The 17,785-nt window shown below is 45.1% G+C and overlaps 1 protein-coding gene across 7 annotated transcripts in view; it reads right to left on the reverse strand.

The window, feature by feature from the left end:
• Positions 1-3,497: 3,497 nt before the first annotated feature.
• NBEA (neurobeachin) overlaps positions 3,498-17,785 on the reverse strand; it is a 1,820,918-nt gene continuing 1,806,630 nt past the window's right edge. For 4 of the 7 annotated variants that reach the window (XM_086935110.1, XM_086935108.1, XM_086935109.1 and 1 more), the window contains one exon: positions 3,498-5,346. In XM_086935110.1, coding sequence (XP_086791236.1) covers positions 5,256-5,346 — 91 coding nt within the window. In that variant the 3' untranslated portion in view covers positions 3,498-5,255. The remainder of the gene's footprint in view (positions 5,347-17,785) is intronic. The other 3 variants (XM_086935112.1, XM_086935113.1, XM_086935111.1) reach the window with 1 other exon arrangement.

Here is a 17,785-nt window from a genome sequence, read left to right on the forward strand (position 1 = left end):
AGAATAGCTCAGATGAAAGGGAGTATCTGAGAGGGAGTCAGGTGTGACTTTGGCATGTTTATAGTGAACCCCAGCAAATTCAGGAGGTCCACCACAGTCTGGAGGTGGGAAACATGGGGAGCCCGTCTTCAACAGCCAGCAGTCAAGATAAGGGAAGACTGGCACCCCTGATCTCCGCAGATGAGCTGCAGCTACTGCTATCGCCTTGGTGAACACCAGAGGGTTGCTGATGAGGCCTAAAGGGGTCACAGCACAGCAAACATCCAGTCTACCGGGTCCACTGCAGACAAGACCTGAGAGAGTGAGTGAGCATTTTGAATTTCTCCTTCCTGAGGAAGAAATTGAGAGGGCGGAGGTCTAGTATAGGGCGAAGGCCTCCGCTCTTCTTGGGCACAAGGAAGTAAAGGTAATAACAACCACATCCCTACTTCTGGCGTCGGCACCCTCTCAATGGCTTCCTTGGCCAAGAGAACCATCACCCCTTCCATGTCCTAAAAAGGGGCGAAAGGCAGATTGGGGGTGGTGAGGGGCCGTGGAAAGGCCCAAATACCTGGCCGAAGCCCTGCTGTCCTTAAAGCACTTCAGCACAGAATCTGCCTTGTTTCTGAAGAGACAGAAGCCATCAAAGGGCATGTCCAGAAGCAATGCTTTTTAAAAGTTCTCTCCAGATCTGCCCTGACTGGTGTGGAAAAAAAGAACAGACATCAGCGTGCTGGGGTGGCACCATTATAGACACCATACATGTCACATAAGGCGCAGGCGACGATGCCACCTACCAGTACGCAAGGGTACAGCTTTCAAAATATTTCCGGATTCAGTCTGATTCCTAGTGATATTTCTAGGGAGAATCTTCACCTAGAAGTCTCTATCATATTAGCCATAACTGTGTTATTAATTCAAACTATCTTCACAGATAGCGTTCCTACTGTGATCCTGCAGGCACTAAATAGATCACTAGGCAGAGTCTCGGTTGGGAGGAGGAGGCACACAATTTATTGGTTGCCCACAATTTCCCTGTGTTTAATAAATGTCTACCACCTTCTATTACATACAGTGGAGGACTGAGACATAATGATTTCCAGCTTGGTCATGTCTGTTTCATCGAAGAGAGTCGATGTATAAGTATGCTTGAACAAATAACTTCCCTTTAAAAGACAAGTTGATAGTTACTAAAGTACTTTCAACAATAGCGTGGTTAAATTATATCAAAACTGCTGCCTGCTCCTTAGATTGTATGGACATTTTTAACAGGCCACATCTTAAAAAAAGTGACTGGAGCCTTTTTAGGGAACAATTTTTAAATAGACTGAAAAATAAGAGGGAAGCAGGGGCACTGGAGAAAGATTGCAACAGATCCTGCCTGCTCCTGAAATCGGTCACTAGCATCGAACAGTACCTTACAGCATTAAACATCCTAAGGACAGATCCTTGCTTATAAAATTTGGGTTCCATTTGTACAATGATCCTTTTTTTCACCGGGCTAAAGTGATCCCCATGCCTTTTTAACCTGTCCTTGTGATGATCAGTCACCCCAAACCTTAATACACTTGGTCTTATTCTGTAAATTCTATGATTTTTTGCCTAAGAAGTAATTATTGCCACTTTTAAAAGTGAGGGGTTTTATTCAATTTCGCCCATTTTTATATTTACAGTTATTACAAGATCATGTTGTGATGTTGGTGGTAACCAACTTTCTAAAAGGAGCCCTATACTGGAATAAAATAATGTGCGCCAATAGGTTAGCTTGCTGGTAATAAATAATAATAATAATAATAATATTCCACATTTGTAGAGCACAAACCATCACCCGTTAGGGTTTCTAGGCGCTGGGGGCCGTCGGGAAGATTAAGCAAACGGTAACTAATGTTTTTAGAATGTGTGCTTTGAATGAAAAAACGTGGACTGTATATTTTAATGTTTTTAAGGTTTTTACGTCTCGATCCTTTATGATTATCACGCATAATCGAAATAAATTTAATTGATGATTTAAAGTATGTTCGGATTTGTATGCAAACTAATTAACTCTCAAGGTTCACTGAAGAAGGTGTGCAGTGGAAATATTATTTATTACTACAGTGCAAAGTTGAAATTCGAATTTATTACCACAGTGTAGCAAAATTAACATGCGAAAACCCTGCCTCATAGATTGCATGTAACAATTACTTTACATAGAGAAATAAGTTTCCTAATTCCCACAATGTCTCTTCAATGTGATTATACCATACTTGCCCCTAGTGAGAAATGGCCCCTCCCCACCCTCAAGAATGGTAAGAAACTGCATTACACTCTGCGTGTATATATATACACATACATATATATATATATATATATATATATACACATATATATATATATATACACACATACACACACACACAATAAAATGCTTTTCCTAGGTAAACTAAGTTCTAACTATAACTACTGAATGTGGCTCTTTCAGGATATTTTTCATCCGTGCTTTCTCCCGGTTCTCACTATATTCTCTCTCCCTCATTCTTTCCCCCTTTTCCACATTTTCCACTGATGCTCTGGATCAAACTCTGATGATGGAAGGAGGTCCTGTTCCCAAAATATGAATGCCAGTGCCCACCGCCAACATCCACCATCACAAACTAATCCCTGCAGAGAGGATGGTATACATTAAGCTGCAGTAACCAAAATGAACCCGGAGCAACCAGAATCATGCTCAGGTGCTGTATTCGGTCTAGTAGCCATTGAGGGACTGCTTGAAACAGGTTCCGTGAAGGAAAGGAAAACGTGTTTCATTCCACAGCAAAAATACATCGCGAGGGCCCGCCTTAGGCCATCAGTTGGTAATGGTATCCCCCTATACAAAGGATTAAAATATGCAGAATGTCATACACACGCTAGGTTTGTTACGTGATGGGTTAAATTACACGAAGGAATGTTTGACACCTCGATGCACCGTGCATGACTAACTCCAGCCAGAGGAGGTACAAGTGATCTGCAGAGAGCCCGAGTCCTTTAGCCGGTGCATTTCTGCTCCAAAGCAGGACCTCAATGCCCTGCTCCATTTTTTGAACAACCAATGTGCACACTTTCAATTACTGAGTAAGGGTTGGGGTGAAACATGCATAAGACAAACAAAGGAAACATCTACATTTGCACTATTAGAAATTAATCAAGCATAAAATATTTTGCCTCTTTTCCAGTTGACTAATTGTCATGCAAACATTCAATTAAAGGCATTACTGTGATACATGTAATGGCAAGCACGGCGTGTTAACTAATCGTTTGAAATGCCTGTATATATTTTACAATATTTCTCATTTCACCGCTGATGCTGAATGTGGTTCCTTGATTTTTTGATGTGTTTTGGTGCCTTGTGCGAAATTGACCAATTTTGAACTTGAGAGGCCTTAGGATCTCAGAAGTCATGTTGATTTTCAGTACTTGAACGTTGTTTGTTCGCTCCCGCTAACAATTCTTTCTAAAAGATTCTTATTTTGGATTTTTGTTAAATCAAACGAAAATCATCAACAAGCTCTTTGCATATTTTATTTTTCTTTTTTTTGATTTCCGACTCATACACATCTGGCATAATTTACATCTTTGCAATAAAACATGGTTACAATAGCTTAAGGAATTTATATATCCAAAATATTTCACCATGATCTCAAGATGAAATGAACTGTCTTCCAGATGTTCAAATGTCTCCCAATTCTAAACTACAACTCAAGATATTGCTTACAGACTGGTGATGAATAACGTTTTCGTGACAGTGATTACCCCCCTGATTTGAGAATCTTCATTTTCTTTCTTAAATACAAAAAACGATGTAGAAGGAATTCAGTGCTATCATTTACTAATACAGGGTGAGGAACAAATAATTAATCACATCAATAAATAATGATATGTTTTTGGTGCAAAGTGCCAATACAGAATCAATTTCCTTGTTTTATCGTATTTTAAATAAATGACTGCAAGTGAGTGTACATTTGGAGAAAAATACATTCCTGTTACATGCCTCATAGCCCTACCGACACAATATGTACATCTATGACGATACAGTCACCAAATATACAAAGAAGAAACATGAAGTGTATAATCCACCTTGGTGTCCAATTTGACCAGTACATCAAATTTTCTGATAGCTTTCAGCAAAGTATTCCGAAACATTGTGTCTTAGGCTGAGAACGTGGCCTTCAGTAGTTACTTCTTGTGGCACCCAAGACGAACATAAGTCGTTTTTGTACTGAAGTTCAGTGTCATGAAACCAACAATTTAATTAAAAACATATGAAAAGAACAAAACTGAATCAAGATCTCCGTCCACCCTCCCTCAATACATTTACATGAAGTAGTACATCACTCATGGCATGTCCGGCAGTCATGAAGCAACAGAGGGCACAACGAGACTCCTGGAAACAGTGAACATCGGGGCTTACAGTCAGCGCTGACCATCTCTTCCCTCTTGGCGTGGATGAAACAGGAGTAAAAGCAACCTTTTTGTTTTATCACAAAAAGCAGACATGGCAAAATGGCTTAATATCCATAAGCTTCAGAAAGTGAGCAGAAATCCACTTAGGAGGGGAAAATCCAGAAAAAAGTGCAAAAAACATATTTCAGTTGAATCTTCAAAGTAACGGGACGAACCCTGACTCAACCTTATAAAAAGAAGGTCTAACCGTTCTGAGAAATCTGTGGTTTTTTCATTTTTTTGTGTGTGACTGCACCAGTTCCACCAAGACATCAGGTCCAAAGTACATGCAAGTTGTAACTCCACAATAAAATTAAGAAACTTTTTTGTTCTTTATACAAGGTTTTACTTTTACAAAAGTATCCCTTTAAAGTTAAGATGCGCTTCTGATGTACAAAGTATCAAACATTTTTTTCACAGCTTGAAAAGAGGCTGGACATGGGATGCAGTTTAGAGTGAGAACCTAAACACCGTAACAATTGGATACTAAGTTCCCTAGAAGTTTCAAAAGTCTCTTTTAGTGCGTCCCCCGCCTTATTTCACTCATAAATAAGGACATTCGAAACTATTACCAAAATGTCTCCTAATTCATATAATTTACATGATGCAAGCTTGCTGTTTAGCAGCTGGTGTTCAGTTGTGAAAAAAACACATAAAAGTAAAATGGCCGCTGACTACAATGTACAGCTATTGCTAGGTGTAATGGAATGTACAACGGAGGTCAATGCAGACGTGTTTTTCCACCGGAGATAACGCCTTTCATTGCAGCATTTGTGCTCTCAGCTTTGACTTGGCCTTGAACTCTTCATCCCAATTCAGTATCTGTTCTGATGCTCGTAGTGCCACCGGTTAAAATCTATATTAAAAGCTACAATGCTCCCCGAAGCCATGCCAGTAATCAGAGTCCTGAGAAAAGAAATAACCAATTATTATTATTTGGAAATGATGTTCCTTTTCGATATACTTAAATTATCTAAAAACAAAGACCACAAACCCAATGTCTTACATTTGATTGTAAGATACTTCCACATTTTGATCTGTGGCTAAGAGGTCTTTGGGTGAATACCATAACCATGCAAATTGTCTTTGTAACAATAGGAATTTAATTTTACCTCTGATTATACTCTCTCTTGGGCAATTAAAGATCTATTCTCTGATTTATCCAAACAATGGAATTTAAATGGAGAGATGTAAAGTGATAACTTTTTGGGGAGAGTTTGCCTTGGTCCACATTTCAAATGCTATACCTTTCACTACCTAGTGTTGATGTAACACATCCCAGTTCTATACATTATGCTGTTCAACACATACACTGCTCTCTCCATTCAGTTTCAGATTAATGACATATCAAATGATATGATTGGATTTTTTTCCATCTTCCCAACTCCTTTTCTTCCTTTTTAATCAATATGATCAAAGCTCTATGGTAGTATTAAATGACACAATATCTGTGTCTTGTACTAATTGAGTATTTTTTCATAAGATTTTTACGCCAATCTTTCAGTTGAAGGTCTCACCGCTGTATTATGAAACAGCAAAATTACAAACACCCTAAGGACCAATTTTCTAAATTGATGCGCACCAAAATTAGGCCTGAGAAAAATTTGAATTACACTGACATAATTCACTAATTTCAAGAACTTTGGATTTTGTTTTTAATATGCAATTCCAACAATCACACCATTATGCCAATTTGCAAAATGATGCAGTATTTAGGGTAAAAATGTACACATGAGAACAGTGGAACGCAAGTGGCTGTTGTTCGTAGTTCTTTTTTTGCATTATTCTTTTAGTGTGAACTGCATCCTTGCATCAAAAACGATGTGAGGATTCAGTTCATATTAAAATAGAGCAGGAAACAATAGATTTGCATTTCACATAATGATACATATTTCTAAGTAATTGTGACGAAATTTCCTGTTAGTGCGCAATAGCAAATTATGCAGATTTCGCACACCTTCACCAAAAAGGGAGCAAGAGAAGTTATAATTTTTGTTGTTAATGCAAATGCATATATTGTCCCCTTTATTTAGTTTATGATGGGACTGCATTGGTGATTAAATATAACCCAGTTTTACACTAGATGAAATAAATATTACATATATCATAGTTCAATATAATATTATGTGAATCATCAATAGTCATTGTGTTTTTGCTTGCATTCACTTCGAAGGGTGCCCAGGAGCATAATGCATATTGGAACGTTTCACAAACTTGCCCGGGAATGAAGCACTATAGCATAATGAAACTGCACCTCCCAGACAGATTTGCAAGGAGTAAGAGATGCACTAAAAAGATACTAATAAAATACAAAGCAATTGTTTGCATTTTTGTAAGTGCAACATAGGCATACATTCTTTGAGAATCTAGTTAAAATACAATTAAAGTGCTCAAAAACAGTGTCAAAAATAAAATTAAAGTATCCTACAGTACTGCATGCAGTTTAGAACAAAAAGAACTGAGTACTATAACACATTTTCAAATCAAAACTGTTTGAATTGGGTTACACAACAAGAAGAATGGCAATGTATTTTGAAGAAATAGATTAAGACTTAAAAATGGGCAGAGCTATTGGTCTTGATTAATAAGGCAAGTGTATTTGCAGGGGCAGGATGTGCTGACAGGCCATCTCTCAAACCTCCAGTGAGACGATCTGCTGGATAACCAGCACATAATATATCTGTGTATTAGAAGTCCCACAGAACTGACAACATGCAAAGTCTCATCCTCACATCTCTCAGTGCAAAGTGGTAATAAACTCAAAGGATTAACAATGTTGCCCTTATGAGAACTCAACTGGTTTCACTTGTAAAAACTTACACTCCCAGCCATGAAAATCTGGTAAGAAAGCTCAATGAGTTAAGCATTTGCTTGTGAGATTGGAGGGCCAACTCTGACTCATATGAATCCTGACAGAGCTGACTCAGCCTTTTACCTTCCATATGTGGCATAAGGAGTATAATTGATTGTTTGTAATATTGCAAACAAAAATTGCAAATAAAAAAATAATGCATACACATAAACAGTCAGCAGATAGTCAAGGCAATTGATGAGTTGAAGGCCCATAAAAAAATACTCCACCAAGCAATTAGCTTGGAAGTGAAAGTTTGGTCAGATGGTATCCTCCTCTGTTGACACTAACACTGTACAGGCTGCCGAGGAGTGGGCTTACCCCCTGGGCCCTGTTGTTCTCAACTGGGAAGATGGTGTGGCAGCTCTGTCAGCTTACCAACTGCTCATTGGCCACACAACACTGAGCAACATTTCACAGACAACAGATAAGGAAATACATTGTCAGTCAGCCCTATGCCCTGTTCTCAGTTTCGGCGGCAGATCACTCAGTGTTATTTATTTTATTAAGCCTCCATTGCGTTAGGCAATGTCTTGGTGGGGGTAATTTTACCTGTATGCTATTGGACAAGGTGATGGGGGCTGTTTACAACCATCCTAGCCCTTAGGGCAAGTTAATAGGGAGTCAAGAGGCAATTCCCCCCCTCCCCTTTAGGCAAGGGGAGGAGGTGTTCTCTGTATACCCTCGCTCACATTTGGCTGAGTGGAAAGAAGGCTTCCTCCCTCCTTTAAGCAAGGCAAAGTGAGTTTAGTGTAAAGCCCTTTGCACTTCAGCATGGTGAGGGGTTGATGTACATCACCCCCTGCAATTTACCAATGTGAAGGCAGCATTCTCTTCTCACTGACCCTATGGCAAGGTGAGGGGGGAAATATGGATGTTACTTACCTGTAATCCTAGTTCTCTTCCAGGGGTATCCTCGTCAAAGTAATAAGCCCTGAATATTCCTGCCCATGTGCGGGGACCCCAGAAATAATAAAAAATTATACATGGAAACCATATATGTACAGCTGTACATATATATATATATATATATACAAACGTATATCATTTTTACCATATCAATGCAGCCCCCAAATGGAGGCTAAACAATGTAGTTGCATACATAAGAATTGAATTTGCCAATACATAAAAGACACATGAGTGCAATTAGCACTTAAACTCTGTCTTTTAATGAGTAAAACACTCATAACGGGCAAAATCTGCACATAGCACACATTGTTAGCCTACAGGCTGCATTGCAAAACAATAGCATGGAAAATGAAAGCATTTTCAACAAAAACTGGCACTGTGCCTTTAAGGCAGCCATGACCCCTAGCTTCCCATCATGCCTCAGGGGTGACAGCTGGGTCAGTTGTTCTTTGTATAACCCTGAAGATCAGGGCCCAAAGATATCTTATAACGCTTTAGAAATAAAAACTCATTTGTCTGGGGAGGTGGGTGGGTTGCTTATGACTTTGATGAGGATACCCCAGGAAGAGAACTAGGATTACAGGTAAGTAACTTATCCTTCTCTTCCAGGGGATCCTCATCAATAGTCATAAGCACTGAATAGAATAGCAAACCCATCAACCACCTGCAGACAAATGAGAACACAGTGTGACTCAAACCACAACAACTGAAAAATCAGCTGTTGAACAGATTTCTCAATGAGGCTTGCCCTACTTGAGTGTCCGCTCTGGTACCCGAGTCAAGACAGTAGTATCTTGTAATCGTGTGTACTGATCTCCAAGTAGCTGCTTTGCAAATCTCTTCGGGCGCTGTCGTGTAGTTGTGACCAAAGGTCTTGTTTGATTTGTTTTTTACGGTCTTGCCTAGCAGAGTTATATGCTTTTCTTAGGTTGGAGATTTCCTGGGAATCTCTCGTGGGTCTATGTGGGGCTTCTTTAAGAGATGAAAGTGCCTTCCGACAAGCGGTGTCGAACCATCTCGTGGTAGGGGACTTATTGTTCTTTTTTAGCTTGACAAATAGTTCATCCCTTATTGTTTCCTGAATGCTTTGGAAACTGCAAACGACTTTATGAGGTGGTGTCTCCAAAGACATGCATTCAGATAGCCAGTGTTTGGTTTTTTCAAGGACCCTCTGCATCGTCTCTTCTGGGTCGATCTTAGCCCATTTAACTGTGTAACCATTCAATTTGTTCATGGAAAGTGTTTGCTGGTTAAGAGAGCTCGGCTTTACAGGGTGTCCGTTTGCTAGTTTGATGGTGATTCTTATACTAAGTGGGTAGTGGTCACTTGTTGGGTTAGACCCAGTTTCAAAATGTCCTAGTTGCCCTTTAAGTGAGTGGGAGGCTATTATGTAGTCTATGGTTGTTGAGTAGCCTCTTCCATGGAAAGTTGGTAGGAAATCCTGCTGCGTGTCAACCAATTCATTTACATAGTCCAAGTCTAAGGAAAATATGATGTCATTCAGTTTGTTTCCACATGTCGAGTGCACAAAGTGGGGTATGGGGTTGCCAAGTTCATTTTGCAATCCACAGATTCCTTTTTTGTGGTTTGGGCACAAAGGGAAATTGAAATCGCCACCCCAGATTAGATGGGTTGTAGTTGTATTGTTATTGCTTTGCAGTAAAGATAGGAATGTAGCAATCTCTTCTAAGTTTGTCCAACAGTCCGAGGTACCAGAGTTGTTGTAGTAATTAATGAGAACATAATTATTATCTTTGGAAGTTGTTATCTGCATAATTTGGAACGTTGGAGACTCCTTTAATAGTTTCACTCTGAAGGGGAGAGTATTAGCAACATAGATCGTAAGCCCCCCCTTTGGTCTGCCCATGTTTCCCTGCACTGCTGGGGTGAAAAGAGTTTTGTATCCCGCAAGATGTAACGGGGTTGTACACCATGTTTCTTGAAGGCAGAGTATCTGATGTTCCCTGGCTGTGTCAAGCCATAGCTCTAGTGTTATTTTTGAGGACAGACCTGCGACGTTCCAATATACAATGGAAAGACTCAGGTTTGTGGGTTCAGGGGAGGCGTGAAGGGGAGGTATTTCTATCAGGGTGCTCACGGCCAGAGTGTCTGTCAGGTAGTTTGTCTGGGCCTGTAAGAGGTTAATAGGATCTTTGGGAGTTTTGGTTTGGTGACAGTATGAATCGGGGGTAGTTCCAAGGGAGTCGGAGGGTATGGTATGGATAGCATTGGTGGAATTACAAGAGAGAGCAGTGATAGTCTCCGAGTTTAAGTTTTTGTGGATATAAGAAATAGGCTTCGGTGACACTCGCTGCTGGCTTTGATTTACTAGTTGGTATGTGGTGTTGAGGTTTTTACTCTTAAGTTCAACCCTGAATGGTCAATCGACCATCTCAAGGGAGTCGAAACGATTTTGTGTTGGAAAGCCCTGCCAGCCTTCATATGGCTGGAAGGGTCTATCTTGCCAGTATTGCCTTGGCCAGTCTCTCGGAGCATTTCTGCTTCCGTAGTCATAGGTGTACTCCATCTGCTTCCACTGATCATTTTGGGGCTGGTGCCAATTCCAAGATGGAGTGTAATGATGTTGTCTCGTTGGGGGATAACAGAAAGAGAGATGTCGAGCATCCATTCCCCCTTTTTTCTCCAGCGAGGGCCAAGCGCAGATATAATCCACGGTGGAGGGGTCTCTGCATGTTACTATGATGCAGTCCCCACGGGTCGATTTTGGTGTTTTACCTACCCATACTACCCTGCGGACTGTAGAGATCCCTCCCGAATGATGGGATTCTAGTGGCCTGTTGATGCTTAGCCATTGCATGACCTTATTTTTAAGTGACCAGGCGGTTTCTGGTGTATCGTCAGTTAATTCTGGTACACCGGTGAGTACTATTGTATATGGGGTGGCTTCTGGGGGCAAGTGGGCTGGACGTCTGGGTCCTGGTATTTTTTTTAGGGATCTTTTTAGGAGATGACTGAGGGACCGTTGGTTTAGACGAAAGAGGTGTTAACTTTTTTGTGGGGTGAGTTTTGTTTGGGTTATCTGTTGCAAGCCCTGTAAAGACTGGGGTAGCCGAGCCTATGTTAGGTGTTTGTTGATTCGACACTGCATTAATTTTACCCTTTTGTGCTCGAGGCGTTTCATTTTGTGGGTTTTGGTTCAAAACGTTTTGTTTCGGATTTTTTTAGGGTAGAATAGTTGGGGTTGGTTGTTTTGTTACTTTGGGTGGTTGTGGTTGGAGAAGTGTTTTGGAGGACTGAGGGATATTTCGCGGCCCCTTTTTCACTAAATGTGTATTGGTATCAAGGAGTGTTGCAGAAAGAATTGCCAGTTGGGCTTCAAGATTCCTAATGCTTAATTGGATAGGTTTCAAATGCTGGACCAAAAGGTCTTTTGTTACAGTTAATACTTGTGAGGTGGCTTTGCATGTTCTACAGGGGTTGTCAATGGCCTCGTTGGGGATTGTGGGATGCAGGAGGTTGGTTTCTGAAGGGAATGATGTAATTGGTTGCAGAGATTGTGTTGTATGATTTAGCGGCTCCATGACGTGACCTGGGCAAGGAGCCGTAACTACTACATTGTCAGTGGGGTTTGTACTGCCTAATTTTGGAATGGCTCCTTCTCCTTCTCCTCGAAGGTACATATCTATATTGGTCTGAGATCCTTCCTGTGTTTGACAGGCTGCTAAATCGGGGGTTGCCTCTAGGTTATCTGATGTTGATGATAGATCAGACTCGAATTGCGTTACAGATAAGTCTACTATAGACGGGACTGTGTTGATGTCAGGAGCAGTCACAGTCACGGGAAGGGAACAGTTTGGGGAGGTTAGGTGAATAGGGGAAGTAGCAGTTGCTAGGGTGCCCAGGGACGATCGTTTTGCGTTCATGAGGTCCAGTGACACTCTTTTTTCGAGAAGGGAGATACTCTGATTGATTACCTCGTGTGTCCGTGAGATGAATAGATCGATTGGTCCGGTTATTTGTGCTACCTCTTGGGCATTCTTAGATTTGGTCTTTGTATTACTCCTGGTTTTGGGCGGCATGATTGAGGTCTATTGGCTGTAATAACCAGAGCCGAAAGGGGGGTGGCCCGGTCCGGTCTCTACCGGTCACTAACGGGGAACAACGGGCCCGGGCTTCGCCCCGGGCTGCGGCCCGTGCGCGTCCCGCGTTGCGCGGTAATGCACTCACTTAAATTCCTGTTTGATGAAAGGGGGCGTGGCACTGGGAGGGGGCGCGGCTCGCACGGGAAGAGGACACAGCTGGTGTTGCTTGCTGGTCCTCGCAGTCCCTGTGCCGCGCCTCTCACCTCCGCTGCGGCCTCGATGAATGACTCCTCCTCACGCTGGGCACTGGATAAGCTGAAGAACAAATAGGCTACTCCTATAGCTCTGGTCCGAGTTCAAAGTGGCAAAAACCTCTATGCGAGCGGCTCCCGCAAAGCGGGGGCCGCGAGAGGTAAAGAGCGCTGGTTGAGGGGGCGTGGCACTGGGAGGGGGCGCGGATCGCACGGGAAGAGGACACAGCTGGTGTTGCTTGCTGGTCCTCGCAGTCCCTGTGCCGCGCCTCTCACCTCCGCTGCGGCCTCGATGAATGACTCCTCCTCACGCTGGGCACTGGATAAGCTGAAGAACAAATAGGCTACTCCTGTAGCTCTGGTCCGAGTTCAAAGTGGCAAAAACCTCTATGCGAGCGGCCCCCGCGAAGCGGGGGCCGCGAGAGGTAAAGAGCGCTGGTTGAGGGGGCGTGGCACTGGGAGGGGGCGCGGCTCGCACGGGAAGAGGACACAGCTGGTGTTGCTTGCTGGTCCTCGCAGTCCCTGTGCCGCGCCTCTCACCTCCGCTGCGGCCTCGATGAATGACTCCTCCTCACGCTGGGCACTGGATAAGCTGAAGAACAAATAGGCTACTCCTGTAGGTCTGGTCCGAGTTCAAAGTGGCAAAAACCTCTATGCGAGCGGCTCCCGCGAAGCGGGGGCCGCGAGAGGTAAAGAGCCCTGGTTGAGGGGGCGTGGCAGTGGGAGGGGGCGCGGCTCGCACGGGAAGAGGACACAGCTGGTGTTGCTTGCTGGTCCTCGCAGTCCCTGTGCCGCGCCTCTCACCTCTGCTGCGGCCTCGATGAATGACTCCTCCTCACGCTGGGAACTGGATAAGCTGAAGAACAAATAGGCTACTCCTGTAGCTCTGGTCCGAGTTCAAAGTGGCAAAAACCTCTATGCGAGCGGCCCCCGCGAAGCGGGGGCCGCGAGAGGTAAAGAGCGCTGGTTGAGGGGGCGTGGCACTGGGAGGGGGCGCGGCTCGCACGGGAAGAGGACACAGCTGGTGTTGCTTGCTGGTCCTCGCAGTCCCTGTGCCGCGCCTCTCACCTCCGCTGCGGCCTCGATGAATGACTCCTCCTCATGCTGGGCACTGGATAAGCTGAAGAACAAATAGGCTACTCCTGTAGCTCTGGTCCGAGTTCAAAGTGGCAAAAACCTCTATGCGAGCGGCTCCCGCAAAGCGGGGGCCGCGAGAGGTAAAGAGCGCTGGTTGAGGGGGCGTGGCACTGGGAGGGGGCACGGCTCGCACGGGAAGAGGACACAGCTGGTGTTGCTTGCTGGTCCTCGCAGTCCCTGTGCCGCGCCTCTCACCTCCGCTGCGGCCTCGATGAATGACTCCTCCTCACGCTGGGCACTGGATAAGCTGAAGAACAAATAGGCTACTCCTGTAGCTCTGGTCCGAGTTCAAAGTGGCAAAAACCTCTATGCGAGCGGCCCCCGCGAAGCGGGGGCCGCGAGAGGTAAAGAGCGCTGGTTGAGGGGGCGTGGCACTGGGAGGGGGCGCGGCTCGCACGGGAAGAGGACACAGCTGGTGTTGCTTGCTGGTCCTCGCAGTCCCTGTGCCGCGCCTCTCACCTCCGCTGCGGCCTCGATGAATGACTCCTCCTCACGCTGGGCACTGGATAAGCTGAAGAACAAATAGGCTACTCCTGTAGGTCTGGTCCGAGTTCAAAGTGGCAAAAACCTCTATGCGAGCGGCTCCCGCGAAGCGGGGGCCGCGAGAGGTAAAGAGCCCTGGTTGAGGGGGCGTGGCAGTGGGAGGGGGCGCGGCTCGCACGGGAAGAGGACACAGCTGGTGTTGCTTGCTGGTCCTCGCAGTCCCTGTGCCGCGCCTCTCACCTCTGCTGCGGCCTCGATGAATGACTCCTCCTCACGCTGGGAACTGGATAAGCTGAAGAACAAATAGGCTACTCCTGTAGCTCTGGTCCGAGTTCAAAGTGGCAAAAACCTCTATGCGAGCGGCCCCCGCGAAGCGGGGGCCGCGAGAGGTAAAGAGCGCTGGTTGAGGGGGCGTGGCACTGGGAGGGGGCGCGGCTCGCACGGGAAGAGGACACAGCTGGTGTTGCTTGCTGGTCCTCGCAGTCCCTGTGCCGCGCCTCTCACCTCCGCTGCGGCCTCGATGAATGACTCCTCCTCACGCTGGGCACTGGATAAGCTGAAGAACAAATAGGCTACTCCTGTAGCTCTGGTCCGAGTTCAAAGTGGCAAAAACCTCTATGCGAGCGGCTCCCGCAAAGCGGGGGCCGCGAGAGGTAAAGAGCGCTGGTTGAGGGGGCGTGGCACTGGGAGGGGGCACGGCTCGCACGGGAAGAGGACACAGCTGGTGTTGCTTGCTGGTCCTCGCAGTCCCTGTGCCGCGCCTCTCACCTCCGCTGCGGCCTCGATGCATGACTCCTCCTCACGCTGGGCACTGGATAAGCTGAAGAACAAATAGGCTACTCCTGTAGCTCTGGTCCGAGTTCAAAGTGGCAAAAACCTCTACGCAAGCGGCACCCGTGAAGCGGGGGCCGCGAGAGGTAAAGAGCGCTGGTTGAGGGGGCGTGGCACTGGGAGGGGGCGCGGCTCGCACGGGAAGAGGACACAGCTGGTGTTGCTTGCTGGTCCTCACAGTCCCTGTGCCGCGCCTCTCACCTCCGTTGCGGCCTCGATGAATGACTCCTCCTCACGCTGGGCACTGGATAAGCTGAAGAACAAATAGGCTAATCCTGTAGCTCTGGTCCGAGTTCAAAGTGGCAAAAACCTCTATGCGAGCGGCACCCCATGTCAAACAGGTCAAGGCTTGGATGACCCCAAGCTTGGAAGATGTCTTCAAGCACTTCGTGGCAGAGGACCCAATCTTGCTGCTCTGCAAAGTGGCGACTGAGAGCATCCGCTTGTAAATTCCGCTCCCCCGGCAGATGAACTGCTGTGATGGATAGCTTCCTCCTCAGCAGCCAATTCCACAGGGACTGCGCTTCCAACGACAGAGTCCTCGATTGAGTTCCCCAGCAGCTAAATCAACAACATCCTCAGATGCTTTGAAAAAGCAATTTTACATGCTTAAAAGCATATAACCAATTCACCAGAGTGAACTTTTACAATTTAAACATTAGGCAATGAGAGGGCTGATGATTTTGGGGTCCCCCCTAACTTAGTTGGAGGACCAAGCAGATGCCTTGAACACAATGAGCATAAACAAAAAGCACATTTTGTTGAACTTCAGTGGTGGTCCCATCCTCTTAGGACCACCCCAAGCACAGTTATTGGCAAAAAAACAATCCCAACCAAAGGCCCTGCAAAGCATTATGGGACGAGATTAGCAGTGGCCAGTGAATATTCTAGTATCCAATATCAAAATAATTCTACAGAGAGCTGCAGTTTACCTAGTCGTTACTAGATGTCCCTTACGAGTCAAATGCAAAGCATTGAAATTATTCTTACATCAAGCTGAAGTTCCACTTGTCATTACTAGATGTCCCTCACGAGTCAAATGCAAAACCATTGAAACCCTTTCATCAAGCATTTGCATTTGGCTCGTGAGGGACATCTAGTAACCACCAGTTGAACTGCAGCTCTTAGTAGAATTATTTTGATATTGGATACTATATAATATTCACAGCCCACTGCTAATCTCATCCCATAATGCTTTGCAGGGCCTTTGGTTGGGAATGTTTTTTTGCCAATAACTGTGCTTGGGGTGGTCCTAAGAGGATGGGACCACCACCAAATCGTTCAATAAGATGTGCTTTTTTGTTTTCAAGGCATCTATTTGGTACTCCCCCTAGGTTAGGGAAGATCCTAAAATCATCACCTCTCTCACTGCTTGCTAATTTTTCAGTTTCACTTGTGTGAAAGTACTATATGCACTTCAACATATAAAGATGGAGATACTTATTTTATCATAACTGGCACTGTGCAGGATGCTATTTGCAATTATTTTGCAATTTTTTCACAATGCAGACAAGTATACAGTGTCATCAGCTACGCTACGCAGACTATGTGTACTACGTGAAGTTCAAAGTGTACTACTTGAAGCTAGGTGTAGTGTTGCTACGCAAACTACACCCAGGCTTAATCGGTATATGAAAGTAGGCATCCTGCAGATCCATCGAACACATCCAATCTCCTTCGCGAAGGTGAGGATATATTTGGTGGAGAGCCAGCATGCAAAATGTTTCTCGCTTGATGTTCTTGTTGAGTGCTCTTAGATCCAAAATGGTCTGTACTCTGACTTTTTACCTTTTTTCTTCACCAGAAAGTATCTGGAAAACACTCCTTGACCTCTTTGTGGCTGCGGAACCTTCTCTAGAGCTGATTTTTGGAGAAGGATGCCCACTTCCCTCTGTAGTATGTTGATCTGGTAATTTGATGTTGCTACCGGAGGTATTGAGGTAGGACGACGTCGAAAACGTAGAGAGTACCCATTTTGAATCATGGTCAGCACCCATTGGTCTTTCGTGATGCCTAACCACTCCTGTACATGATTCGCCACACTTCCTCCTACAGGAGCGGTGCACGGCACTGGAGGAAGCAGAGACTCATTTGTTTGCTGGGGGCTTGGTAGAGGTGGTGGACTGACGGTTCCCTCCTCTTCCCCTGTTAGATCGTTGATTTAGAAATTGCGATCTCTGCTGACCTTGTTGGCTTTGGTTCTTTTGCCAATGAGGGGTTTGAACCCTCTGTTGTAATGATCGACGATCAGTGTTGCGGTAGCGACGACGGAACTCTTTCTTTTTCTCTAATCCTCCCGCCTTCAGGGTATCCAGTTCAATCTTCATCCGCACCATTTCCTCATCGGTGTGTAGTGAAAACAGCGAAGATACAAAAAATGGCAGATTGACAATTCTGGATTGCGCCTCTGGCTTCAGAGCTGTTAGGCGAAGCCATGAAGATCTCCTGGCACAAACTTTGTGGTTGTATGAATGCGCTGAGAGCTCCATCAGCCGCCTCGACGCAGGAGGACCTTTTCTCGACACCGGGAGCTGTTCCAACGCCGACAAGGACTTGGCCTTGGACGATGAGCGGCGCTTCTGCGCTCGGTCCCTCGAGGACGATCCCGCCGTCGGAGCCTTCGACGTCGAGCCCTACGCCGAAAGTGAACATACTGGGACCTTGCTCCTAGACGTCGAACGTGCCCTTTTCTTCTACTTCATAGGAGACCTACCTCTTTCTGAGAGGCCATAAATCCTGATTTTCTCCCTGTCTATGAGAGTTCTTTTAGACAGCTTCCTGCAGTGTGGACATGAGGAAGGAGAGTGGGAATAAGCTTGGCCTTCTTCTTGCCAAAGGAA

The sequence above is a fragment of the Lissotriton vulgaris genome, chromosome 8 (assembly GCF_964263255.1).
Source record: "Lissotriton vulgaris chromosome 8, aLisVul1.2, whole genome shotgun sequence".
Lineage (NCBI taxonomy): Eukaryota > Metazoa > Chordata > Amphibia > Caudata > Salamandridae > Lissotriton > Lissotriton vulgaris.